The sequence below is a fragment of the Prinia subflava genome, chromosome 23 (assembly GCF_021018805.1).
Source record: "Prinia subflava isolate CZ2003 ecotype Zambia chromosome 23, Cam_Psub_1.2, whole genome shotgun sequence".
Classification (NCBI taxonomy): domain Eukaryota; kingdom Metazoa; phylum Chordata; class Aves; order Passeriformes; family Cisticolidae; genus Prinia; species Prinia subflava.
The window spans coordinates 1,367,950-1,393,833 of record NC_086269.1 but is presented as its reverse complement, the minus strand read 5'-3'; the positions used below and the strand labels follow the sequence as shown (position 1 = coordinate 1,393,833).

General features: G+C 60.1%; 1 protein-coding gene across 1 annotated transcript; it reads left to right on the top strand.

The window, feature by feature from the left end:
- Positions 1–267: 267 nt before the first annotated feature.
- On the top strand, positions 268–25,884 carry MAPKAPK2 (MAPK activated protein kinase 2). Its single transcript, XM_063418279.1, has 10 exons — positions 268–748; positions 19,092–19,231; positions 20,890–20,954; positions 21,598–21,677; positions 22,323–22,449; positions 22,671–22,746; positions 22,876–23,000; positions 23,261–23,346; positions 23,964–24,044; positions 24,575–25,884. The coding sequence occupies exons 1-10, from the start codon at positions 500–502 to the stop codon at positions 24,716–24,718; spliced, it is 1,173 nt and encodes a 390-aa protein (XP_063274349.1). The 5' UTR covers positions 268–499; the 3' UTR covers positions 24,719–25,884.

Sequence of the window (25,884 nt, the reverse complement as noted above, 5' to 3'; positions counted from 1 at the left end):
CCCCATCCCGCGCTCCTGCCAAGTCTTTCCCGGTTGTCACCGAGGGTCACTGCCACCGCCTGACCTGTTGCCATCCCCCGCCGGCTCCGGGGGCCCGGGCGGTGGCGGGGCCGGGGGTCGCCGGTGCCCGCGGGGGATCGGCCGTGCCCGCGGGGGCTGCTCCGTGCCCGGCGCCCCCGGGCAGCGGCGGGGCCGGTCCGGCGGGCGCAGGCTCAGCCCCGGGGCCGCCCCGCCCCGTCCCTCCCCCGGCGGCCGGGGCGCTGACATCAGAGCCGGCCCGGCGGGAGGAGGAGGAGGAGGAGGAGCCGCGGCACCGGAGCCATCGCTCTTGTCGGGGCCGGGGCGCACCGGCGGGGGGCGGCGGCGGCGGCGCTGCTGCTTCACCCCCCGCACCCCCGGCCCATCCCGCGCGGCCCGCGGGGCTCCGCCGCCCTCCCGCCCGCCCGGAGCTTTCCCGGAGCCTTCCCGGAGCCTTCCCCGAGCCCGCCCGGTGCCCGCCATGCTCTCCGGGGCGCCGCCGCCGCCCGCCGGCTTCCCCAGCCCGCCGCCGCCGCAGCCGCCGCCGCCGCCGCCGCCCGCCGCTCCCCCGCACGGGCCGCCGCCGTTCCCGGGGAAGGGCGGCCTGCAGATCCGGAAGAATGCCATCACGGACGACTACAAGGTCACCACGCAAGTGCTGGGGCTCGGCATCAACGGGAAAGTTTTGGAGATCTTCAGCAAGAAGAGCGGCGAGAAGTTCGCGCTGAAGGTGCGCGGGGACCCCCGCGCCGGGCACCGGGGGGGGCGCGGGCACCGCGCGGGCGCTCGGCCGGGAGGGGCCGGGGCGGCGGCGGCGCTGCCGGTGGCCGTGGAGGGTTTCTGCTGGGGGAGAACGGGGTCCCGGGGGGCCCGAGGGCGGCAGCGGGGCCCGCCGGACAATGAGCCGCCGCCCGCCCCTCCGGCCGCGCTCTAATCTCTTTTTTTCCCCCGCTTTAAGAGCAGCGAGACGCGGCTTTCCAGCTTTGTAGTGGGAAACGAAGCGAAAGGACATGTTCGTAGCTGGAGGCTGGGGAAGGGGGGGTCAGGAGAGGGGAGGAGAGCGTGGCCGGGCTGTGATCCCCCCGGGGGATGCGCATCTCGGGATGCCGGGGGCGCATCCCCGGTGCGGGGCCGGGGGTCCCTCCGTGAGTGCTGTGGGCACCGGCAGCTGCTCGCTGTCCCCGTGCCGTGTCCCCTCCCGGCCCTAACACCGACCACTGCCGTCCCCGCTGCCTGCAGGGAATATTTCAGCGTTACGATGTCACCCCTTGTCCCTAACTCGCTTTTCTTGCACAGGGGTAGGTGACCACGAGGTGTGTTTGAGCAGGCTCTAGGTGATGCCGCCCTCCTCCTCGCTTTCGAAGGAGGTTTTTGGGCAGAGAGGGGAGCGTGTCTCCCTGCCAGCGAGGCTTGAGGAAGTTTGAATGGATTCCTGCCACGCCGGGTGACGCGGGAGCAAGGCTGGCTGCTGGGTGGGAGCGCCGTGTTCTCCAGCATCCGTGCAATTTGCGCCCACACATGAGCTGTTCCCATCCTTGGCGTTACCCCGAGAACTGGGAAGGCTGAAAACACCCCACCTAAACCCATAACCCTCACCTAAATCTGTAACTCCCACCCAAACCCGTAACCCCACTTCTTTTGTGTTTAGAGTTGCCCCTCTGTTGGTGTCTGGCGTTCCTGACCTGCGTGAGGGAACAAACGTGGGGCTCTGGGGGTGCAGGCTGTGCTGCAGAGCTGGTGGGGTGGGCAGGGTACGCTGCTGAGTGGCCGTGGTTAAGGCAGGGGGGTCAGTTAGACAATAAAAGTTTGGCTTTTCCTTCAGAAACCCACAGACCTTGCTCGTGAGCGTTGCGCTCCAGGGCGACATTGTGTTGTCACCTCGTCAGGTTGGAAATTAGCGAAATCCTCTTCTGTTTTGACAGACGGGCTCCTCCTCGCCTCTGAAGTTGAGTCACATATTTGAAGCGCACATCCAGCACTTCCCTCTCGCAGCCCTGAAAGGGGAAGGATGGAGGAGGAGGAGGCCGGAGGTTCCTGTGCCCGCCGGGGCACGGGACTGGTGCTGTCACCCTGCCCGTGCCACAGCCAGGGGTCAGGGCTGGTGTCACGAGTCCCACGGGTCCCCTGGCGTGCTGAAATCCTCCTGGGGTGCAGGACTGCAGGCTGGGGTGATGCAGAGTGTGTGTGGCTCCTGTGGGCTGAGGTACATTCGACACTGAATCTCTTTTAGGGAAAGGGATTGTCTTGCCTGTCCCCTGCCCTGGCCTCTCCTGGCGTCCCTGACGGGGAGGGACGAGCTCAGCTGAGTGGTTGGACGCGTCCCTGGCTTCTCAAAGAGCAGCACAGCTGCTGCTGTAAGTGATTCCCTGCAGCACCTTCAGAGCTGCTGCGCTGGGGTTTGGGCTCTGGGGTGAGCCCGTGGGTGCTCGTCCTGCCCTCCTGAGTGTGGGCTGCAGGCTTGGCTCACTCTGTTGTGATATTTGGACTGAGCTGCAGAGCCCAAACTTGGTGTGGGTGACTGCCCCAGACATGATGTGTGCTGACTTCATTCCCTCCTCGGGTACGCAGCTGGGCTGACGTCTCTGCTGGAGACCTGTGGAGAGGTATTCGGGTCCAAATTACTCATGGGCTGCATCAGAGTGGAAAGATGACCTCAAGCAGGATCCACAGAAGTGATTGCATCGAGCTGTCATGTTTCAGATGATGCTTAAAAGAATCCTGATGGCCCATGGCCAGGAGCCACAGCTGAAATCTGTCTGCTGCCTGCTTTGGTTGTGCAGTGAACCTTTCCATTTGGAGTGGCGTTCTTTAGGTTTGCTGCTCCGAAATCTTGTATAACAATGCAGTCCTTCAGCGGAGGATGAGACACAGTTGTGTCTGTCCCTGATGTGAGCGGTGTCTTCTGGTCATGCTGTGCTTCCTCTTGGGTCACGAGCAGCTGTTGTGTTGTTAAAGCTCTTTCTCCCAAATCGAGAGATGGTTTTGGGAAGGGTTTTGCTGAGAGTCACTTTGCTGGAGAGAACTTTTCAGTGCTCTAGGAGAGCTTGAGGACAGTGTTCTAGCAGCAGTGAAAATATTAAGGCAAATTTTCTTCTCCTTCCAGAGCAATAATCCATGGCAGAGACACATCATTAAATGAAATGATGCTGTGTGCGAGTTAATGCATGGTCGTTCTGCTTGCTGTGTAGTACCTGGGTGAAAACAAGAGATTCCTTGACTTTTCTTATAGATTCTTGCTCATCTTTGTGCTTCCCACCCCTAATTTTATTGCATTTTTTGGTACCTGAAGCGTGGCATCCCTGAATTACCTGGTGTGAAGCAGGCACGGATGGTCCCAGTCACCCGTGACGTGACCCTGTGTGAAGCAGATGATCTGCAGGGTGGGAGCAGACAGCCTGGGCAGAGGTGATGAATGGAGCTGAAACGCCTGGCTCCTTACCCTGCTCTTCCTTGTACCTTGGTGTGATTTATTATTAGGCAAAATTAGGCTTGTAATTTCTGTGGAGGCTGCTGTATGTAGGTCACTGCTGGCCTGACTTGGCAGGGTTGGCTGTGATCAGGCTGCAGTGGTGGGGCTGGGAGCAAGGGCTCTTTGCCTGCTGCAAATTCCACTTTTAAGACTAATCTTTGGGCTGGCTGCCTTCATTCCACCAGGAAATGGCAGCTAAGCCCGGCTGGAGGGTGAGGACTGGTATTGCAGGTGACGAGTTTTTCTCTGTTGTGTGCCTTGCATGGTGGAGCTCTTTGTGGAGCAGGTTTCCTTTAAGAATAAATGAACAAACCTCGCTGCTGAGTTCAGCTTCAAAGCAGGAGAGCCTCTCCTGCACTGGTGAGCTTTGGAAGGGCTGGAGGAGCTCGGGGCTGTGGAGGCTGCTGGAGGGTTTGCTCCTGTTTCTGGAGCATCCTTTGCGAAACACTCCCGGTCTCGCTCTTGGCCCCATCTGATAATCTGGGAGTGATGGTTCCCCTGATGGAGAAGGAGGAAGGTGTTTGTGGTTTTCTGTTCTGGGAAGGTGCCTGGTGTGGAATTAGGGCAGGAACTCAGAGCTGATGGCTGAGCAGCCCTGTGGACGAGTGAGTTCATGTAGCCAAAGCAACCTTTGTCCCGTGGTTGGAGATCAAATGTTGTGTCCCTCCGAAAATCCATCAGGAAAAACATCCCTGAAGTGAGGGATTAAATGGAGATCCTGGGCTCGTGCTCGTGGGAGACAGCTTGCTGTGCCTGCTGTTCTTCTGTCCCTCTCTCAGTGATGTTTTTTTAATTAGCTCTGCCATGTATTTTATATAATCAGAAATGTCTTCGCTGTGGCCTTCTGTGCAAGCTGTGGTTGAGAAGCTGTGGAAACTGCAGTGACATCACTGGGACTTTTCCAAAGCAGTGGTTTATTATCTCATTGACAAAGGAGTCTACTGACTCGGGGTTCGAGTTTGTTCAAACCATTTAGGATTTGCCATAATCTCTTTTAAGCACTTCACATCTTCTGAGCAGGCAGAACTACGGCTGTGATGGGCTGATAAAGGCCAGGAGCAGGGGTTTTCTCTTTGGTACGTGCTCAGGAAGTGGCGGGGCTCTTCCTCTCAATAATAATCTAATGCCATCAGCCGTGGGTCTTGCAAAAGGCATTTCCCATGTTTTCAGAGGCGGGGAACTGAGCTGCAGTGATTTAGTGAACGTCAGGAGCTGAGCTGCCTGTGGCACGCAGGATGGAACCACAGCCCCTGGCTGTGTGATTGAACAGCCAAATACCACCAGGTAAAACCAAAATTTTGCCATTCACGCTGAGCCCTGCTGGCCTTTGGCAAGATCAGTGCCTCCTGTGCCATCACTTCCACACACACCCCCAGGAAAGGCTCCTTACAGGACAGTGCTGGTTGTGGGGCTCTGGAGGTGATGGCTCTGCCTGGGGCAGTGAGAGATGCACAGCAGGGGCTGGGCTTTGCTCTGAAACAACCAGAGCAAGGTGTAAATAATAACTGAGCTGTGCAGACTGAGAGCCAGGTCTGCTGGGTGGGCACGGGTGATGAAAACTCTGGAAGGCTCCTGCCGAGGAAGCCTGGAGGATCCTGTTGGTGACCTCTCACTTCCCGGGCAGCTCTGGGTGTGCTGTGGTGTCTGGTGAGGTGGAGGAGCTCTTGCTGGGCTGCAGGGCGGTGCAGGTTCGTGGGAGGCACCCGCGGGAGTGGCCGGGTCAGAGGAGGCTGTTGGGCTGATCCCGTGGCACAGGAGCAGCATCACCCCGGGTTTGTGCTCTGCCACCTTCCCAACCTTCCCGTGCCCCACACCAGGGTGCTCCGAAGGCTCTGCTCTTTTCAAACCCATCCTTTTGCTTTTTCAAACCCATCTTTTTGCTGCCTGCTGAGAGGGAAGAGCCCTCCTTCCCTAAACCCTTTCCTCGGGCTCGGAGCGCAGGCGGCCTCGCTGCAGCAGCAGGCTCCTCTCCAAGCACAACCGGCCCCGCGCGTCTGGCCTCGAGTTGCAGCATTCAGGCAGCATGACCTCACCTCCTGGTTTCCAAGAATAACGTGCAGCCTCCCCTGTGCCTCCCCTGTGCCTCCCCTGTGCCTCCCCTGTGCCTCCCCTGTGCCTCCCCTGCGCCGCACCGGGGCTGCCGTGGGGCCAGGGCGACTGGCACAGCCTGGCATGAGCCAGCCCCAGGGCTCTGGCTTGTACCAGGTGTCCCAGGTAGCCCCATGCCCACCCCAGGCCAACTCCAGGGCTCTGGCTTGTGCCAGGTGCCCCAGGTAGCCCCATGCCCACCCCAGGCCAGCTCCAGGGCTCTGGCTTGTGCCAGGTGTCCCAGGTAGCCCCATGCCCACCCCAGGCCAGCCCCAGGGCTCTGGCTTGTGCCAGGTGTCCCAAATAGCCCCACACTCACCCCGGGCCAGCTCCAGGGCTCTGGTTTCTGCCAGGCAGCCCCATGCCCACCCCGGGCTGCTCATCTCTGCCCTTGGTGGGCTGCAGAGCTGGGGCAGCAGCTGGAGGGAGTTTTCAGGACCTGGCTGATCTTGCGGGGCGGTTTTGGAGGAGGGAGGGTTTGAAGCAGGACCAGGGCGATCCCTCCACCAGCTCCAGAGGCTGGCATGGGAGCACAGCATGGCCTGAGTGCTCCCCAAAAAACCAGTTTGGAGCCTGGGCAGTCACTCTGGGTCAGCTTTGTGGTTGTATCTGGGGGTGACAGTGTTGAATTTCACAGCCCCTGAGGGCTGTATCCCACTGAGAGGGGGTCCCACCTCCATTCGCTGCAGGTTGAAAGAACCAGCCTGGTCTGGTGGAAGGTGTCCCTGCACACGGCTGGAGGGAGATGACCCTCAAGGTCCCTGCCAGCCAAACATTTTCGTGATTCTCCTGCTCTCTGAAAAGATCTTCTTCTTCAGCTCTGGCAGGAGAGGGCTGTGAGTGCCCCGTGCCTGGAGGCTCATTTTGGGCAGGACTCAGCTCTGTGGCCGCTTCCCCAAAGGAGATTGAGGGGGAGCAGGGCATGCAAGAGCAGGTCTGAATGCAGAGGGCTTTAACAGCCTTTCAAACTGTTCTTCCTCTGTACCCCGTGGCTGAGTCATTTCAAAGATTTCAGCCTTTTGAGATCTTACCAATTCGAGGTGGGGATTACAGCTGCCAGGTTTAATGGCTGCATTAACTCGCTGCTCCTTTGTGGCCTGGGGAGGGGACAGAGTCCCTGAGTGCTGCTGGACCTGAGATGACCTGAAACAAAAAGTTTTGCTGGAGATGGCTGGGTGAAAAATAATGTCACTGGGAGGGGGACACACCGAGCACTCCGGGAGCTCTCCTGCTGCTCCATCTTCTCCCTGGAGCTGCCGAGGAGGATGGTAGCATCTCCCTATGGATGAGGGCTGTGCCCTGTCCCCGCGGGCAGGGCAGGTGAGCCCTGTGGCTCAGGGGTGTGCAGCTGGCACAGCCTTTGCCCGTGTCAGATGTAATGGGATTATTCGGGCCGTTGGCGTCAGGGCCGCACGTGGTGCCCTGCGAGCTGAACCAGAGATAAAGTCCAAAATACAACCCAGGTCTGAATGTCCCTGGGGCACCCAGCCAGGCTGGGGCTTTGCTGCTCTGCTCTTGGTGTCCTTGCCCGGTTTGGCCTTCAGAGTGGGGACCAGGGGAGGATGGATTCATTTCCTTTGTCACCAGAATTGAGTTTGCTGCTTTGTGCCCTTGGCTGCAGGTGGGCGCCTGTTTTGAGCTCAGCCTTTCCAGCTCTGCTGGCCCCAGGGGATGAGGCTCAGGCAGGTTTGGGGTCAGTGTGTGCCTCACACCCTGAATCAGGCTGAAGCAGTGTCCCAGCAGGCTGGCACTGTGCTGTGCCTGTCCCAGGGGCTGCAGCACCTCCTGCCTTGGGAACATCCTCTGAGCTCTGGAGCAGCCGCTGTCCCTGCCCTCCATCCACACCGGGCTGGGGCAGCTCTCCAGGGGCTCCTTGCCCATCCTGCCGAGTGAGTGTTTTCAGGGAAATGTGGCTGGATGCAGCACAAGCCGGGGCTGCTGTGGAAATTTGGCAGCTTGTCCTGGTCAGGCTGCAATTCCAGCAGCAATTCATCACCTCCTGCGCCCCTGGGCTCCAGGGGTGTTCCCTGGGAATGGGGCTGGGGGAAAAGCAGATGTAATCAGGCCCAAACAAACCTGAAAATATGCATGTTATCCTCAGCCTGATCTAACAGAAGCAGTGAATGAAACAAGGAGCAGGGAGGTGTCTGCCAGCAGCGGTGTGTTTGGAATTCCAGCAGCAGCGAGCCTTGCAGCATCTCCCAGAGCTGGGAACAGCTTCACCTTGTTCTATTCCCACTGGTGCACAGGCAGGAGCACCAATGACACCAGGAGGACTCGATGTGACTCCCAGGGCCAGGCTGAAGGAGCCACTGTCACCTGCAGCAGCCTCCCCGGTGCCCCCGGGGCTCTGGTGTGACTCTCTCTTCCTCTCGGGCCATTTCCCAACCTCGTGTCCGTGGTGCTGGGCAGAGCAGTGACAGAACGAGCCCCGGGCTTCTTGCGCAAGAGGCGCCGGGTGCTGGGAAGGGCGGGCTTGCCAGGAAGTTTAAACTCAGGTTATCTCCTGGAAGTCATCAGAGCTGTGAATTTTCGGCTGGGTACCTCCCGTGCCTCGGGCAGGGCAGGGCTGGCAGGGCACGGGGTGTTTTGGGGAGCCTGGAGCTGTTGCAGCCCTTGCTGGATGCCTGCCCAGCTCCTGGAGAGAGCATCTTCCCCTTGCTGGCCCTTGGGAGAGGCTTGGGGTGCCCTTTGCTCTTGTCCTCAGTGTTTCCCACCAGGAATGGCCCTGCTGCTGGTGTGGGGGCTGCTGGAGCAGGACAGTGACATCTGCTCTCCATCCCTCCCACCCTGCTTGCCCCACCTGGGGGCTCAGACTCCTGTTGGAAGGAGGAGTTGCTGTAAAGAGCAGCTCTGGCAGGACGTGGGGTGATGCTCTGTGGGTGGTGGGATGCAGCAGGGAAGCACTGCAGGTCCCTGGGGGTTTTTAAAAGTGTCCTGGTGGTCCCATATCCCACCCCTGTGTGTTGTTGGGGGTGCAGATGCTGGGCTGAAGAAAGCTGGGTGAGGAAGATGCTGAGGAGGTTCTGAATGGATTAAAATGTGGTTGTTGGGTGCTGGGTGGGAGCCAGAGCTGCTTTTTCCTGGGAGCTGTGGGGCAGGTCTGAGGCTCCTGTCTGGGGGGCTGTGGAGGATGAGGATGATGTCTGTGTGCCTCAGGGCCGTGCTTTGGGGGATATTCCCATTTCTGTGCCTTGTCTGGAGGAGCTGCAGGGCAGGCACGGCCCTGGCTCTGTGGGTCCAGCTCATGAGGGCAAGGAGAGGCTTTGGGAAGCTCAGTGTGTCCCATTAGCTCCGTTCTGCCAGGCTCTGGCAGCAAGGGCAGCGTGTTCTTAGCAGGTCAGGCACCTCTGCCTTTAACCAAACCATTCCTTTCGTGTCTCCTTCTCCTCAAAGATTGCCCTGAAACATCCAGGCTGAGGGAGGGTTGTCCTGGGACACGGTGCTGATGCTTTGAGGGTTTTAACTGCTGACATCTGGATCCTGCACCCACCTCGAATCCAAACCCCCCCCAGCAGCCCTGGGAAAGCCTTGCCCTGTGTGAGAGGAGGGGCAGTGCAGTGTGGCTGCTGCTCCCAGGGGCTGTTCAGGGTTTAATTTCTGCCTGTGGCTCAGGAGGGGAGGCTGTGGCTGCTGGAGGTGTCTCTGCAGGCTCTGTGGGGCTGTGCCAGCCCGGGCTGTGCTGCAGGGGCTGTGTGGGGGCTGCCCCAGGCACACAAAGGCTGCCCTGTCTGCTCTTTGGCTTCCCCCGGCCCTGAGCTCTCCTCGTGAATAAGTGGGATTGAAAAAGCTTAAATTCATACAGAGCAGGGCCCAGGAGCCCCCGGCTGACCCCGAGGGAGCAGCTGCCCCCTGCTCACCCCACACCCCGGGTCTGCAGAACGCTGCCCTGGGATGAGGGTGAGTGTAAGGCTGGCTGAGGGGAGAGGTTTCTTTTTAAGAATCTGGCTCTGGGAATGCCCAAGGAGACCAGGCTGTTTGCCAAGGGAGCAGCAGTAGCTGCGGGAGGAGATTTTTCTGTTGGTTTGTTTAAATATCCGTGCGTTTATCCTTTTATCCCATCTCCGTTTCAGTCTAGCAGGCAGAGTGAGTCCAAACCACTCGCTGCCTGTGGGATTGGGTAGGAAACCAAGCAGCCTGCTGGTAAACTCTGTCGAGCAGTGGGGTACTGAGCATCCAGGGAGGATCAGGGACTCTCTCCTGTGCGTTTCCCACCCGTGTCTTTGCTGTATATTGAGATGTGAGCCCAGGCTGGGTCAGGTTTGGTGGGCTCTGAGCAGCCTGCCCCAGTGGAAGGTGTCTCTGCCCATGGCAGGGAGTTGGAATGAGGTGATCTTCAGGGTTTAACTTGTGTTTTCCTTTTAACCCAAACCTCTCCTAGATTCAGCGACTCCTTGCTCTGTGTTGAGCCCAGCCCTGGTAACTCCAACAGGGGGGGAGATTTCCCCTCTGGGATTTTTGGAATTTTGTGCACCCAAGGCACTTCACAGTGAGTTTTGCACGCCTGTTAGCCGAGCTGTTTGGGGGTGGTGGTGCTGACTGGGACACCCCTGGGCAGGGCTCAGCTTCACCAAACCCCCCCAGCTCCGGGGCTGCCCGGCTGCTGCTGCCAGCAGGTGCTGGGGAGGCTCCTGGGGCTGCCAAAAGCCTGCAGGGAGCTAAGAATAGCCCCCGTGTCCTGAGAGCTTTAATGTGGTGCCAGCAGGACGCAGAGAAGGGCTTGTTTTTTAAAAATAGGAGCACAACTGTGTTTTGCTGCCGGCTGAAGCAGTCTCGGGGTGGCTGCTGGAGGAGGAGGAGTGCCCTGCTGGGCTCCTGGCTTGGCAGGAGGCTCTCAGGTTCTCACTGCGTTGCTTCAGGGCCCAGGATTTCCCCTGAAGTGCTGTGGGTGAAGCACAGCCTGAGGCAGTGCTGGGTCTCAAGTGTGGGGTGTTGGCTCTTCACCCACGGGGGTTTCCAGCTCCTCTGCAGGTCCTGCCGGGTGCTGGGGCTGTACAGCCCCAGTGTGATGGGAGGAGGATGAGGAGAGCCTGTGGGGCAGGGACAGCCTGGACACTGCAGTGAGAGCTTTGGAGGGATGGCAGAGGAGAGGCTGGTGGGGGATGTGTGCCCCTGGCCAGCTCTGGATCACCCGGTGGGGTGCAATCCCCTCTTCACTGCCATCCCCTCTCCTGACCTTGCTGCCCCTCTCCCTGCCCTGGGCATCGGGGCTGGTGGTGGCAGAGGTTTGTGTCTGCTGTGCCATGTCAGGGGAGCAGCAGGAGGAGCAGCAGGAGGAGGAAGAGGAGGAGGAGGAGGGCTATTGATGCCTGTGGGACCCCTGCCTCTCTGAGCACTTGTTGTGAAAGCCCTGAGCTGCTCCTGGCTTGGTCTTTGCCTGCTCCCAGCACTCTGCAGCCTCCAGACTGGTGTGGGCATCGTGCCTGGCATGGGCTCTGCGTGGTTCCAGCCCCTCTGGCACTGCCCAGGTCCCAGAGCCGGGGGATGCTCTGCCCTGGAGCCCCTCAGAGCTGGGCTGCATGCCCTGGCTTATCTCAGCAAGGTGTTTGCTGTGCCCTGCTGTTGACCAAGCCCGTGGCAGGGGTGAAGCTGTGCTGAATAAACAGCTGAGGAGGCACAGGGTGATGCACAGCGGCGCTGTCGTCACTGAGCTTCGGGGTGCGTAAACGGAGCCCTGCTCGGGCTTGGCACTGGAGCAGGAAACAATCCCGAGGCCATCCTGCTCCCAGGGCCAGGGGCACTCCAGAGGGGCTGGCCCTGATGCAGCTTGGGGTTGCAGTTTGGGTTTTTCCTTTCTTATTTAAGATCTGTGCAGGGTACAGGGTCTCTGTGCTGGGGGGGGTGGGTCCAGCCTCTCCTCTGCCCCGTGAGGGGCCCTGCCCATGGGCTGAGCCCTGAGAAATTTCATTTCTGGGCAGAGCTCAAGCCCAGGAGCTGCTGGGAAGCAGTGAGTGTCGTGGGGCTGCTCCTGGCAGGGCTTCACGGCTGCTCCTCGCGCAGGCGTGGGTCTGGGCCTCTCCCCAAAATCCCTTCCAGCCGAAACGCTCAGGGAATGGGTGGACACGTGCGAAAATAGAGGCAGTTCTGGGATGTGGGTGTGGGGAATCCGGAGCTGTCAGAGGTCACAGGATGGTCGGGCTGGGCTGTCCTGAGGCTGTGTGAGGCTGGTGCAGGCAGGGACACAGGGAGATGCCCCGGGTGCTCCGTGGGGAGATGCCCCGGGTGCTCCGTGGGGAGATGCCCCGGGTGCTCCGTGGGGAGATGCCCCGGGTGCTCTGTGGTCCCTCTGACGCTGAGGGGAAGCCCCTGGCTGTGCCTACAGGGCTGCTGGAGGCAGCTCCGTGCAGGGCTGGTGATAAAGGTGTTTTTTTTCAAGCTCTGCATGTGGGAGGGAGGCACAAAGGACATAGGTCAGGCCCGAGTTAATGGTTTACATCAGTGTTTACTTCGGCATTAATCACACCTGCAAATATCAACCACTTCCTATCATAAAAGCACACGGGTGCTCTTCCGTTCGTGTCGTCAGCCCCGATAGCAAACCTGGCAAGGAGAGGGGCTGGCAGCAGGAGCTGACCCGGCCTCAGCTCTGCTCAGAGAGCAAGGGGCAGGTGTTGAGTGTGGTGCAGACCCTCTGGCTGTGCCTGGGGAGATCCCCACCCTTCCCGTGGCTCTTTATTTCCCTTTCACTTTGGGCTGTGTGGGCACAGAGGCAGCAGAGGTGTGTGGGATCAGGGGTTTGGTTTGCAGAGGCACCTGAGCATCCCTGCCCAAGGCAGTCTGTCCCTTCCTGCTCAGGCCCAGCGCTGTGCTGGCTCCTGGTGGGCAGGGATGTCTTTAGAGAGGGATGGGCTGGGCTGGGTTGGAGCATTTTGGCCGCTGTGACCTCGTTTGTCCCTGTGGGGTTCACGGGGAGGTCCTGGCAGGGTGGTGGCTCTGTTCCTCCACCCAGATGTGGCACAGCAGGATGTGGCACCCCGTGCCTGGGCAGCCCCTGCTCCTCACCCGGAGCCTCCTGGAGAGAGCAGCGTGGGTGTCAGCCAAACCCAGCACTGCTGCTGCTGCTGAGGGCTGGGAGGAAGAGGAGGCTCCCAAAACAAACACATGGGACTGAGCAGGCCCCTAATTTTGTTTTTCTCAGGTAAATGAAGCCGACACTCTTTATTTTCTCTCCTTTAAACGCCAGCCCCAGCCTGTTGCTGGGTGTGAGCCAGCGGCGATGCTTCGTGCTGCCGCCTTGTTGCTTTTACCTGCTCTGACTTCTCCCGGTGAATTTTGCAGCCCCTTCCCACCCACCTCCATCTCCTCCCTCCAGCCCCATCCCCAGCGCCTCCACCACGCTGGGACCCTTCCTCAGCATCAGGGGGGCTCTCCCGGACACCCAGCTGGACTCTCCACCTGCGGGATGTGCCCAAGGCCATTCCTGCTGCTCTGGGCTCTGCAGCGGGGCTGGCCGGGGACACGGGCCCCTGGCAGGTGGCTCTTGCTTAAACCCGGGCCTCTCTTCTGCTCCTCGCCTTTGTGTGCCCCGAGAGGCTTTTGTTGCCGCCTGAAAAGGCTGAATGGCCGCTGCATCTGTCGCAGGGCGAGGAAATGCTCAGCAGATGCCCCGGGCAGGGGGGGCTGCGGGGCGGGGGGTCCTGAGCATCGCCCGCCGGCCACGGACCCCCGGGCAGGGGAGCACCGGGGAGAACCGGGGAGCACCGGGGAGTGCTGGGGAGCACCGGGCAGCACCGGGGGGCACCGGGGAGCACTGGGGCTGCTGCAGCGCGGGCGGGCAAGCGAGGCCCTTGTGAAAGCGGCGAGTGAGAGCCGCCTCTTCCCTCGCCCCGGCTCCGTCCCCAGCCCCAGCTCCGTCCCCAGCCCCGGCTCCATCCTCACCCCAGCTCCATCCCTCGCCCCTCTGCGACATCACCCGCGGGAGCGGGGATGAGTGCGCCGCGACATCGGCCTCTGGCGCGACATCTGCCTCTGGCGCGACATCTGCCTCCCTCCGAGCTGCTCCTGCCGGGGCTTTGGGCTCTCCCCGAGCTCACGCAGCCTCCTCATGCCTGGCTGCCCGCCGGTCTCGGGCCGTGCCGTGGGGAGGCTTTCCCTGAGCCGCGGCTCTGGGCGTTCCTGGGAGCACTCGGATGGTTCAGGCTGGGAGAGCGCGGCTGAGCAGCTCAAGCGTGTCTGTGTCTGTGTGAGCTCACGTTTGCTCGGCCTCGCCTGCCTCTCCTGCCCTGCTCTTTCTAACCTAAATAATCCTCTCTTGCCTGGGATCCGTTCCCCAACCTTTCCGTTTTCCCCGAGGTGAGAGGACGTGGAGGGGGAGCTGACTGTGCTCCGTTGTGTGGGTCCAAGCCTCGGTGTCCACCCGGCTCCGGTGGCTCCCATCCCTCTGGAGGGTGGGTGGCCAATGCCTGCTGCTGTCCTGCCTTGAAAACCACCCGGGATGGAGCAGAGGCTCCCCTCCAGACAGCCCTGCTGGGCTGGCAGGACGGGCACGCTGCGGGCAGGACGGGCACGCTGCGGGCAGGATGCTGCCGGACCCACCTCCTCCTCCTCCTCCTCCTCCTTCTCCTCCTCCTCCTCCTCCTCCTCCTCCTCCTCTTCCTCTGCTCTCTGCCTTTCCTCGGCCAAAACAAACGTGAGGGTGAGGCTTTCGCCTCTTCTGGTGGGGCTTCGAACTTTCTGTGGCTCTTAGGGCGTGGGCAGAGCAGAAGTGAACCCCAGCTTGGGAAAGTCCCCTCAGGCTGTGGTGGGTGTGAGCAGCGGGGATGGGGTTTAAGTAAAGGTTTATATAAGAGCCACAATGATGTGGGGAGGCTTCCTGAGCTGCACCTTTAATTGTTACTGCCTTGTGGTTCAGCCATGAATTTCCCTCTGTTTGGTAGCACAATTCCTCTTCGGGGCTCTGGGACTCGTGATTTTATTTCTCTTTTGTAGCTCATAAGCACCAAAAGCGGAACCAAGCTTGGCTGCTTCCGTGTCCTTCTGCTGCCCTCTCCCTCCGGGCAGGGACTGGGGTCCCTTTGGGCTCCTTACCTGTGGGCTCCCCAAATATTTTGCCCTTCCAGGCTCAGTTCAGTCCGGGAGAGGTGGGAACAGCCTGTGCAAAGCTGCCAGCCCTACAAACGTGTGAAGCAGCTGACGCCAGTTGGCAGCGAGTTTGCAGGGGAAGATTAGAAGAGGAAAATCCTTTGAAGAGAAACCCTTTTGCTTTATTAGGAAAAACTGTTCCTTGCCCTGTGCTAGCCGGGTCAGGGGATTCCAAAGGCTGCGTGTGTGATCCAGGCAGGGGGAAGCTCTGCTTTGCTTCCCTGCTGATAATTTGGGGGATGACAGCCTGCCTCTCTTCTTCGCTGTAGGTTCATTCTGACTGCAGCTCAAGAAGAGTTTATTTTAACCCCTGTGGTGCAGACAGGTCCTGAGGGAAGCTCCTGGGGGTTGTTTGGGGCCTGGGGACACCCCTGCAGGTCTTGCTGGAGGGGTGGGTGCTGCATGGCCTGTGCTGTTCTGCTGGGGCCTGAGGAGAATCGGGTGGGATCAAAATACCCTCGGAAATAAAACCACCCTGCCTGCAAGGGCAGCTGGAGAGCTCGGGGTGAGCGTGGGGCAGCCCTGGAGAACGGCCAGCTCAGCACCCCAGTGTGACTGATCCTCCCTTTCCATGGAAATTACCCATGGGAGATGAGTTTTCCTCTTGGACAGGGCTCTCCTGCCCATCTGAGTGTGCTTGGCTTGCCGAGGGAGCAGCGTTTGGGGCTGTGGTGGCACCCACGGCGAGGAGGGACATGGGACAGCAGGAACAGTGGGACAGTGTCCTCAGTGACCTCCTGCCGTGCCACGGGAGGAGGCAGCTTCCTTTTCCAACCTGTCGTGACTCATGGAACATCATCCCAGGAGGAGGCGGCGAGACTGAATCAGTGGTGCCTGAGGACACGCTCGGCACACGTGAGCGTGGGCAGCTCCAGGCCCCTGCTCCTTCCCTTCCTTCCCTTCCTTCCCTTCCTTCCCTTCCTTCCCTTCCTTCCCTTCCTTCCCTTCCTTCCCTTCCTTCCCTTCCTTCCCTTCCTTCCCTTCCTTCCCTTCCTTCCCTTCCTTCCCTTCCTTCCCTTCCTTCCCTTCCTTCCCTTCCTTCCCTTCCTTCCCTTCCTTCCCTTCCTTCCCTTCCTTCCCTTCCTTCCCTTCCTTCCCTTCCTTCCCTTCCTTCCCTTCCTTCCTTTCCTTCCTCCCTCCCTCCCACCTGTGCTTGTCCTCAGATGATGGAGGGGGAAATTCAGCTCCGTGTGGTGCTGAGCTCTTCCTTGGAGCTGAAGCCCATTTTTGACACCTGCAGGACCAGGCTGGAGCCTGGATTTGGGTTTGGGTTTGCCCAGGGGGTGCTGTCCTCCTTCAGAAGCCCTGGTGAGCTGTGTTGTTCTCAGGAGCTGCTCCCAGGGTTTGTCTGTCCCAGGTGGGGAAAAGCCCGGAGGTGCTGCTGGAGCTGCTCTGGGGGTCCCGAGCAGATCAGGCTGGGCTGTGCCCCTCTGATGGGAGCAGTGTGGGAGCCTGAGGGCTCTAATGAACCTAATGAGGGTGTTTAGAGGAACAGAACTAATTTCTCTCGCAGCATGGAAAGGCTCCTGGGGGAGCTGGGCTGAGCCAAGGCACAGGATGGCAGCAGACGCTGCCTGCCCAAACCTCAGAGGTGTCAGGCAGCTGGGAGGGGAGCTGGAATGCGGCTGAAAGCTGAATTTCCTCCCTAATTGCCAGCAGGGTGGAGCGGCTCTTTCCCTGCTCGCCCTCCTTTCCTGCAGGGAGGTGCCCTGTGGGAAGCAGGGATGGGGCAGAGCTCTGGGCTGGCTCTGCGATGCTGAAGGGTCACAGGGGTGCTCTGTGATCCTGAGCTGATTTTTGGAGATGTGCTGCAAATCCGAACACCCAACAGCCGTGGTGGGGAAGGGATGCAGCTCCTGCTGCCTGAATCCTGCCCGGATTTGCTCCGAGGTGGCGGCAGAGCTTCCTGGGCAGCGCTGCCCTTGTGCCCTGCCCGGGACGCTTGTGTAAGCCGGGATCCGGTTACTGCCCGCCGCAGCTGCCGGGCCCCCCTTCCAGCAGGGGCAGGCAGGTATTGCAGCGCTTTCTCTCTGAAATAACGCGGGGTTTGCTCTCCTAGGAGATCCAGGAGATCTCCTCTTTGGAAGGGGAACGGGACATAAGAGCTGGGAAAGCTGAACTGAGAGCAGCGGCTTGTCCCGGCTGCTGCCATCGCAGGGTTAACCCTGGTTGTGTTCCAGTTTACTGGGTTGCAAAATCAGCTGGTGTGGGATGGGGGCAGGTCGTGCTTGCTGAACCTCAGGGGAAACACGAGGTGATTTTCCCATCCCAGCCTCCTTGCTGGGAGCCAAGAATTGTAAATCCTGCTGTGGTCACAGGCTCCTGGGCGCTGGAGCTAAATCAGGGCTGTGGGCAGTGCTGCCACAGCCCCAAAGACCTCGGGTGAGGAGTTCCTGTGAGCAGAGCAGTGCCAGGACAGCACCCACCAGAGCTTCCACTGCTGCCTGGGGAAGGGGAGGGAAGGTTGGCAGCTCTGGAAGTGCTGGGCACATTCCCAGGGCACAGGGCGCCGGTGCCTGTGCTGAGGGCAGCAGTTTTGGGGTGCAGCAGGTGATGCTGGGGCTGTGGGCTGCCTCTGCCATGGCCTGTCCATCCTTCCCCAGCAGCCTCTGTGCATCTGGCCTTCAGCTGCCACCGGGAACATTTCCTAAATTAACCAAATCATTCCCTTAACGAGGCTTAATTTGCTGCTCTGGAAGCCTCTCCATCACCTCTGCATGCAAAGCCAGCAGGGGAGCGGAGGCAGCAGCTGGATCACAGCTGGATGTTCCGAGAGCACCGGGGCAGCTGTTTGCTCCTGGAGCTGCTCTGGGTACAAAAACAAATGTCAGGGCCGGGCTGGTGCAGGTAATGGAGGCTGCTGGCTCCTCCTTCATTAGAAATCCAATTAATCTCCTATGGAAGCGCTCGGAATGATGTCTAAAAATGGGATGTGTTTTGCTGTACCTCTGCTGTTTGTCTTGTGCAGAATGATGTTAACTGGCTGCTTCCTGCTGGTCCATTTTCCCGGCGCATAATTACAAATTGTTTTGTTTTCCTCATTTCTCTTCAGCTTCCTGGCTCCCCACGCCAGGCTCTTCAGAGCAGGGCTGCAAATAGCCAGGCTTTTCTCCAGTCCCCTTTGCAGGGCTCCTCGGGGGGCTGCTGTGACTCTTTCTTATGGTTTTGGCTTCTGCAGGATCTGTTTTTTAGGATAATTAAGCAATAGAGGAGCAAGGAGGGGCTGTCCAGCCTCCTGCCCTGTCTTCCTTTTGCCCTGAGGAGCTGTGCAAAGGTTGGCTTTGGTCCTTGCTGATGGTTTGGTGCCAGCAGCCTCCCCAGGTTCCCCCAGGTTTCCTCTGCCCCAGGAGGGCTGAGGAGGTGGGAGAGATGTGAGCAAAGCCCGGGGTGGTGTTTGGGGTGGGCACGTCCCGTCTGTGACTTTCCCCGTGGGAGGATGGCTGCTGTTCCAGGCAGGGGTGCAAAGGGTTGCTGTGCCAGGGCAGCACTGTCAGCGGGTGTCTCACCTCTAAAAGGGCAGTGTGAGGTTTTTGGGAATGAATCCTCGTTCCTGTGAAATCCCCGCTGTGCTGGGCACCACCCTGGGTCCTGCAGAGCGCCCCAGGGCTGGTGCTGCTCTGCTCCTGGGGCACATCGGGCCAGGTCAGCGGGGTCAGAAGGATTTTCTGTCTCAGTCCTGGTAAAATGAGCAAAGCTGCTGTTTCCTGCAGGGTGGGGGTGAGTTTGCACATCCCCCTGCTCACTGCTGCTCCAGAGGCTGAGCCCGGCCCCAAAGACAGGAAGGAAAATGAGCTGAGCTCAAGATAGACGCGTTTGTTGTTCTATATTTAGGAGCACAATAATTAAGGCTGGTTGTTTATCCTGACAGGCATCATAATTAATAGTCTATGGCAGACAAGCAAATCCTTCCTGCACCTGGGAGCTCTGAGTTGTCTTTGGGAAGGGCAGGGGGCTCATTAAGGAGCTGCAATTTAGGGAACATCTGGGTGTTTGCTTTGCCCCCTCCCCACGCACGGGTGCTGGTGGGCTCTGAATTTGTGTTGAGGTGGTCAGGAGGTCCCATGGAGCAGCAGGCTGGTGGATGGGAAATGATGGGGGACAGCAAAGCAAAGGGGAGGGTGAGGGTGCTTGGTGGCACCCAGGGGTGCAGCCCTGGGGGTATCAGGGTGCAGAAGGTGGCTCATAAATGCCGTAGATCTCGCTGGCGGGGCGCTGGGAGGTGGCAGGCAGCCAGAACAAGCTCGGGAGGAAGGAAGGGCAGGCGGAGGGCAAGCGGCTTCTCCGAGTTCCCACTAGATGGGGATGGAGGCTTGGGCAGAGCGCGCCCGCGGGCAGCACCGGCCCTGGCCCTGTGTCCCCTCTGGTGGCAGCCGGGGGTGGCAGCCCGGCTCCCCGCGGGTGGCCGGGGGCTGAGGGACTGTCCCTTCTCCCGCAGATGCTGCAGGACTGCCCCAAGGCGCGCAGGGAAGTGGAGCTGCACTGGCGGGCGTCGCAGTGCGCACACATCGTGCGCATCATGGACGTCTACGAGAACCTCTACCAGGGGAGGAAGTGTCTGCTCATCGTCATGGAGTGGTGAGAGCCCGGCCCGGGGGTGCTGGGGGGCTGCACAAGGGGGGCAGGCACCCCCCAGCCCTGGGGGGGCAGCAGGGGTGCCAGCCCGGGTGGAGGGACAGGGACGTGTCCCTCTGAGTCATCCCAAGAGCTCCGCGGGGCACTGGGGCTGTGCCTCTCTCAGGTGGGTCATAACCAAACTGGCTTTGGCCAGCAAAGCCAGCGGGTTCCTGGCAGCCCAGCAGCTGTGGTGGGGCAGGGCTGAGCCCGGCTGGCACCTCTGGAGCTGCCCTGGCACCTCTGGAGCTGCCCTGGCACCTCCTGCAGCAGCAGCTGAGTGCCTCCGGGTCAGGTATGAGCCTGGGGACGAGGAGGAGGGATGAAGAGGAAAGTATTGAAACCACATCCCAACCGCAGCTGTGATTTGATGCAGCTTCATTGCCAAAACCTCTCCTTGGCAAGCTGGCAGCTGGCCTGGGGGGGCAGTGGGTGCAGGAGCAGTGCCAGGGCAGGGGGCACAGCAGCCCCCAGAGCAGCCCCTGTGGGGGAACGGGCACCTGAGAACCACCCTGGCACTCTGGGCAGCCAAGGATGGGGAAAGGGGGTGTGGTGGGGAAAGAAAGAACGGCTGAGGGGGAGGAGGAGGGTCCCCAGGACTGTCTGTGTGACCCAGGGATGCTCCGGGGGTAACACAAGGCAGGGTTTGACTTCCAGGAGGAGCAGGGTGCGGATCCCTCCTGTCAGGCAGGCTCTGGATCCCTCCTGTCAGGCTCTGGATCCCTCCTATCAGACAGGCTCTGGATCCCTCCTGGCGGGCTCTGGATCCCTCCTGGCGGGCTCTGGATCCCTCCTGGCAGGCTCTGGATCCTCCTGTCAGGCTCTGGATCCATCCTCACAGGCTGTGGATCCATCCTTACAGGCTCTGGATCCTCCTGGCAGGCTCTGGATCCTCCTGGCAGGCTCTGGATCCCTCCTGACAGGCTCTGGATCCTCCTGACAGGCTCTGTGCAGCAGAGGCCCCGAGGGCTGCAGGCTGTTGCCATTGCAGATGTCAAGTGAATGTCAAGGAGATGCTATCGGCGCTGGGAAACCCAAACTGTTCCTGTTTAGTCAGATAAGGCAGGGGCAGGAAGTGCCATTATCCTGCTCTCATGGGGAATTCTCCCATTTCTCAGCCCTGGTCTCTCTGGGAGCTGCATTTTCCCTGTGGGTACCTGGGGAGGGAGCCCCCGATGGTTCCCCAGCCCCCCGTGGGCCCTGGCTGTGCTGCAGTGGGCTCCAGCCTCAGCCTCGCAGCTTGGGGAGCCCTGTGTGACTCTGCTGATGCCTCTCCCGTGCCCTGAGCTTTGCTCAGCACTTCTCTGCTGGGTCACGGCGCTGCTGAGGCGGTTGGCTCGTGAGGAAAAGGAGGCCACAAGTGCTGGGAGGGCTCTCACCAACCTCAAGCCACGTTTGCTGCCTTTACTGTAAATGTGTTTCTGTGGGGTGACCACGTCCGCCCGTGCCAGCACAGAGCCCCTGCCCTGCAGGAGGGAGGGAGGGGGCTCTGAACGCCCCAGAAGCACCAGCCCAAGGTGGGATGGAGCAGGGGATGGTTTCTGCTGGGCAGCAGAGGGTTTGGTGCAGTTTGGGGCCGTGTGAGACGGACCCACAGTGTAACTGCAGTGATTCTCTTGCAGCTTGGACGGCGGGGAGCTCTTCAGCCGCATCCAGGACAGGGGAGACCAGGCCTTCACAGAGAGGGGTATGGAGCCCGTGCCCTGCTGGGTTTCACTCCTCCCCAAATCCCCTCAGTGACCCCCTCGAACCCCCAGCAGAGCTCTGCCCTCAGGGAATGAGGGGGGTGGGTTCAGGGGCTCTGCTTTTCACGTTCCTTTGAGAAGAGCATTAGGGGTTTTGACAGCTGCTCCCACACTCTGTCCATGCTGCTCCTGTCACAAACACCCACCTCCCTCAGAAAGCTAAGCCCATGGGCTGTGCTTCTCACAGATTAATTCATCTCATTCCCTCTACTTCTGTGGCCAGGAAAAGCAGCCACACAACCCAAGCTCTGAGCCCGCTGCCCCCTTGACTTCCCATCCTGAGGGGAAACCTTTCCCAGCTGGATTTCTTGCTGCTCGGGTGTCCTAGATGGTGCAAGCCCCTCCTTGGTATTAGGGTCAGGGGTTGGACTCTGCCCCATCCCTTCCCCTGGAGTTTCTGGGAGCTGCAGGCTCCTTACCCAGGGATAGGGAGTGGCAGACACCCCTTGGAAAGGGCGACTTCAAGCAGAGCAAACCCCTTTGACCCCAGCCCATTCTTGACTCCTGCTTTGTGGAGTTACCCAGGGCGTGGTGCCCTTTCTAACTTGTTTGTGAAGGCTTCTGATGGTTTCTTTGCTGCTGCAGAGGCTTCGGAGATCATGAAGAGCATTGGGGAAGCCATCCAGTACCTGCACTCCATCAACATCGCACACCGGGACGTGAAGGTACCGCCCTGAGACCCCCCGGCACTGCTGAGCCCCCCTTTGCACTGCTGAGCCCCCCTTGGCACTGCTGAGCCCCCCCTGGCACTGCTGAGCCCCCCTTGGCACTGCTGAGCCCCCCCCTTGGCACTGCTGAGCCCCCCCTGGCACTGCTGAGCCCCCCTGGCACTGCTGAGCCCCCCCTGGCACTGCTGAGCCCCCCCCGGCACTGCTGAGCCCCCCCTGGCACTGCTGAGCCCCCCCTGGCACTGCTGAGCCCCCCTGGCACTGCTGAGCCCCCCCCGGCACTGCTGAGCCCCCCCTGGCACTGCTGAGCCCCCCTTGGCACTGCTGAGCCCCTCCGGCACTGCTGAGCCCCCCCTGGCACTGCTGAGCCCCTCCTGGCACTGCTGAGCTCCTCCTAGCACTGCTGATCCCCCCCTTGGCACTGCTGAGCCCCCTTGGCACTGCTGAGCTCCTCCTAGCACTGCTGATCCCCCCCTTGGCACTGCTGATCCCCCCCTTGGCACTGCTGAGCCCCTCCTGGCACTGCTGAGCCCCTCCTGGCACTGCTGAGCCCCCCCTGGCACTGCTGAGCCCCCCTGGGCCGTGCCAGGGCCAGGCTGCCCCAGCCCTGGTGCTCACCCCTTGTCCCCTGCGTGTTCCCAGCCCGAGAACCTCCTGTACACGTCCAAGAGGCCCAACGCCGTGCTGAAGCTCACCGACTTCGGCTTTGCCAAGGAGACCACCACGCACAACTCGCTGGCCACGCCGTGCTACACGCCCTACTACGTGGGTGAGTGCCTGGGGGCAGAGCTGGGGGGTTGGCAGGGCTGGGGGGCAGAGCTGGGGGGCTTTGGAGGGTCCCATGTGCAGCCAGCCTGGAGCTGGGGGCAGCACTGCCCTGCTGCAGAGTGCCCGGAGCTGCAGGTGGCTCTTGGTGTCCCCGTGGGGTGTCAGAGCCCTCTCACACGGTGCTGACACTCGGATTTAGGGTTTTCTTTCTGTCTGTACCAGCCCCAGAAGTGCTGGGCCCGGAGAAGTACGACAAGTCCTGTGACATGTGGTCCCTGGGTGTCATCATGTATATTCTGTAAGTCTCAGAGCTCCTGTCCCTCCTGCCGGGCTCAGCTCCCGCTCCTGGCACTGCCCTGTGCCCCGTGGGTGCCCCTGGGGAGGTTTTTGGGGTGGCCCATTGACTCTGCTCCCCCTCCTGGTGCAGGCTGTGCGGGTACCCCCCCTTCTACTCCAACCACGGCCTGGCCATCTCCCCTGGCATGAAGAAGCGAATCCGCATGGGGCAGTACGAGTTTCCCAACCCTGAGTGGTCCGAGGTGTCCGAGGAAGGTAAAGGTGGTCCCTGTGGTGGCTGTCCCCAGGCTGGGGTCTCCTTTTGGGGGCTGGGGTCTCCTTTTGGGGGCTGAGGGGAGCCTGGGTGTGTCAGGGGTCCCCTCTCAGCATCTGCACCTCTGCTGGAGGGGCCCCTGCTGCGGGGTTTGTGCAGGGTGAGGGGTGGCACAGGGAGGGGGGGTGGGCAGGGGGCTGGGGCTGGGGCTCAGGAGAGCCCCCCCAGAGCTGCTGGCTCCTGAGCCTGCCCCACCCCGCAGTGAAGCAGCTGATCCGGAACCTGCTGAAGACAGACCCGACCCAGCGCATGACAATAACGGAGTTCATGAACCACCCCTGGATCATGGTGAGCCTGGCAGGGGAGGGGATCCGTGGGGTGGGATCCATGGTTGGGATGGAATGGGATCCATGGGGTGGAATGGGAGGGAATCCATGGGGTGGGATGGATGGGATGGGGTGGGATGGGATCCATAGGATGGGATCCATGGGAGAGACTGGGATGGGATCCATGGGTGGGGTGGGATGGGATCCATGGGACAGACTGGGATGGGATCCATGGGGTGGGATGGGATCCATGGGATCCATGGGATCCATGGGACAGACTGGGATGGGATCCATGGGGTGGAATGGGATCCATTGGGTGGGATGGGATCCATGGGATCCATGGGACAGACTGGGATGGGGTTGGATGGGATGGGATCCATAGGATGGGATCCATGGGATGGGATGGGATCCATGGGATGGGATCCATAGGATGGGATCCATGGGACAAACTGGGATGGGATCCATGGGATGGGATGGAATGGAATTAATGGGATGGGATGGGGTGGGATGGGATGAGATGGATGGGATGGGGTGGGATCCATGGGATGTGATCCATGGGATGTGATCCATGGGATGGGATGTGATCCATGGGATCCATGGCTGTGGCTCCCAGCTCACGCTCCTCCCCTGTGCTGGCAGCAATCCATGCAGGTGCCGCAGACCCCGCTGCACACCAGCCGTGTGCTGAAGGAGGAGAAGGACCTGTGGGAGGATGTGAAGGTAAAACCTCTCCCTGTCCCTGCCTGCAGTGCCCTGCTCCCCTCTGTCAATGGGGAATGTCCTCTCCTGTGGTGTTGCAGACCAGGCTCGTCCACTGTCCCTGGAAGTGTTCAGTAACTGCATGGATGTGGCACTTGGGGACAGGATTTAGTGATGGAGTGGCTGTGGTGGGTTAATCACAGAATGGTTTGGGTTGGAAGGGGCCTCAAACACCAGGGCAGGAACACCTCCCCTGCCCCAGGCTGCTCCGAGCCAGCCTGGCCTCGGGCACTGCCAGGGACCCAGGGCAGCCCCACTGCTCTGGGAATCCCATCCCACCCTCAGAGGGCAGAGCAGGGCTGGGCTCAATCCTGGAGGCTTTTCCAGCCTGAACAATTCCACAATTCCAGCCTGGTGCTGCCTCTGGGGCAGCCCCGTGCTTGGGAGGGAGCTGGAAAATTCAGCAGTGCCCACACTCAGGGCCTGCTGCCTTCTTCTCCTCAGCTTTGGGGACCCTGGGGACCCTTTTCTGATGGCTCTGTGCCCTGCAGGAGGAGATGACCAGCGCCCTGGCCACCATGCGGGTGGACTACGAACAAATCAAGATCAAGAAGATCGAGGATTCCTCCAACCCTCTGCTGATGAAGAGGAGGAAGAAGGCAAATCCCCCCGAGCCCGCCGCGCTGCCCCACTGAGGCCCCGCCCGCCGGCCCTCCACAAAGCAATAACTATATATATATATATATATATATTTTTTAAGGAAAAAAAAAGACAAAAAGAAACAGACTGTTCTATCGAGCGCATGGAATTCAGACATTTATACCAGACTAGTTATTTTTAGCTACTCACCTGTGTTTCTGACCTTTCTGGGGCAGGTGGTGAGATCCCCCCTCACACCCACGCCTGCAGCCAGGGATTTTTTTGTCCTGTAGGTGAACTCCGCCAATAATTGGATTTTTTATTTTTCTTTTGTGAAACAGTTTTGATTTATATATATATATATATTATTTTTTTCTCTCCTCCTCCTTCCTTCCAAAGACACGGAAACTCCTGTGGTGACCTTTTTAGGGTATATAACATATAAATATTTTTTAAAAACTACTGTAGAGCTGAAACCCAGCCAGCGTGTTCCCTGTGTGGATGCTGGTTAGACGGGCTGCAGGCTTGGGGAGCGGGTCAGGGAAGGAGAGCTGCCCTCCTCCCTGCCCTGCTGGCCTGGAGGGGTCCAAATAAAGCACAGGAGCCAAAAAGCAGCGCCCCACCCCTCCCTGAGCCCCCCGGCTGTGCCTGGCAGCGCCGTCCGTCTGTCTGTGTGGGCTGTGTGTCTGTCCTGGGCCTGCAGCTGCTCCTGGCTCCCCCTGGAGTGCAGCTGTGCCCTCGGGGGGGGTGGGAGGCTGTGCTGCCCCCCAGCTCTGCAGGGATGTCCCCCCTTCACCCCGTCCTCAGCGCTGGCCCCGGGGAGGTGCTGCCCTGGGGACAGGGGAGGTGACACAGCTTGAGCCAGGGTGGCAGCACTGACCCCTCCCTGGCCGGGGCTGGGGGTGCTGCTGCCACCCCCCAGTGTGGCTCCTGCGGCTGCTCTGAAGTCTTTAGTCCATGGATTATTATTATTATTATTATTATTATTTGTCACGATGTTTCACTTCGTTAAATGTGTTTGAATGGGGAAAAACGATTTTTTAAGGCCATGTTTAGTTTTTAGGCGATCTTTTAGACTCTGTATGGAATTTTAATTTGTTTTGAAAATGGTTTTTATCCCTTTTTTCCCCTTTTTTTTTTTAATTATTTTTTGCCTGTTGGCTTATACTAATCTTCCCAGTCTGCTCTTCAGTCCTTTGGATTAAAGACACTTAAAGAGTCA

What these genes read in the sequence shown, in the direction of transcription:
- MAPKAPK2 (XM_063418279.1), top strand. Translation starts at nt 500, where the DNA reads ATGCTCTCCGGGGCGCCGCCGCCGCCCGCCGGCTTCCCCAGCCCGCCG. An exon ending in TCGCACACCGGGACGTGAAG is followed by an intron (nt 21,678 to 22,322) that starts GTACCGCCCTGA and finishes GCGTGTTCCCAG; the next exon opens with CCCGAGAACCTCCTGTACAC. An exon ending in GTCCGAGGTGTCCGAGGAAG is followed by an intron (nt 23,001 to 23,260) that starts GTAAAGGTGGTC and finishes CCCACCCCGCAG; the next exon opens with TGAAGCAGCTGATCCGGAAC.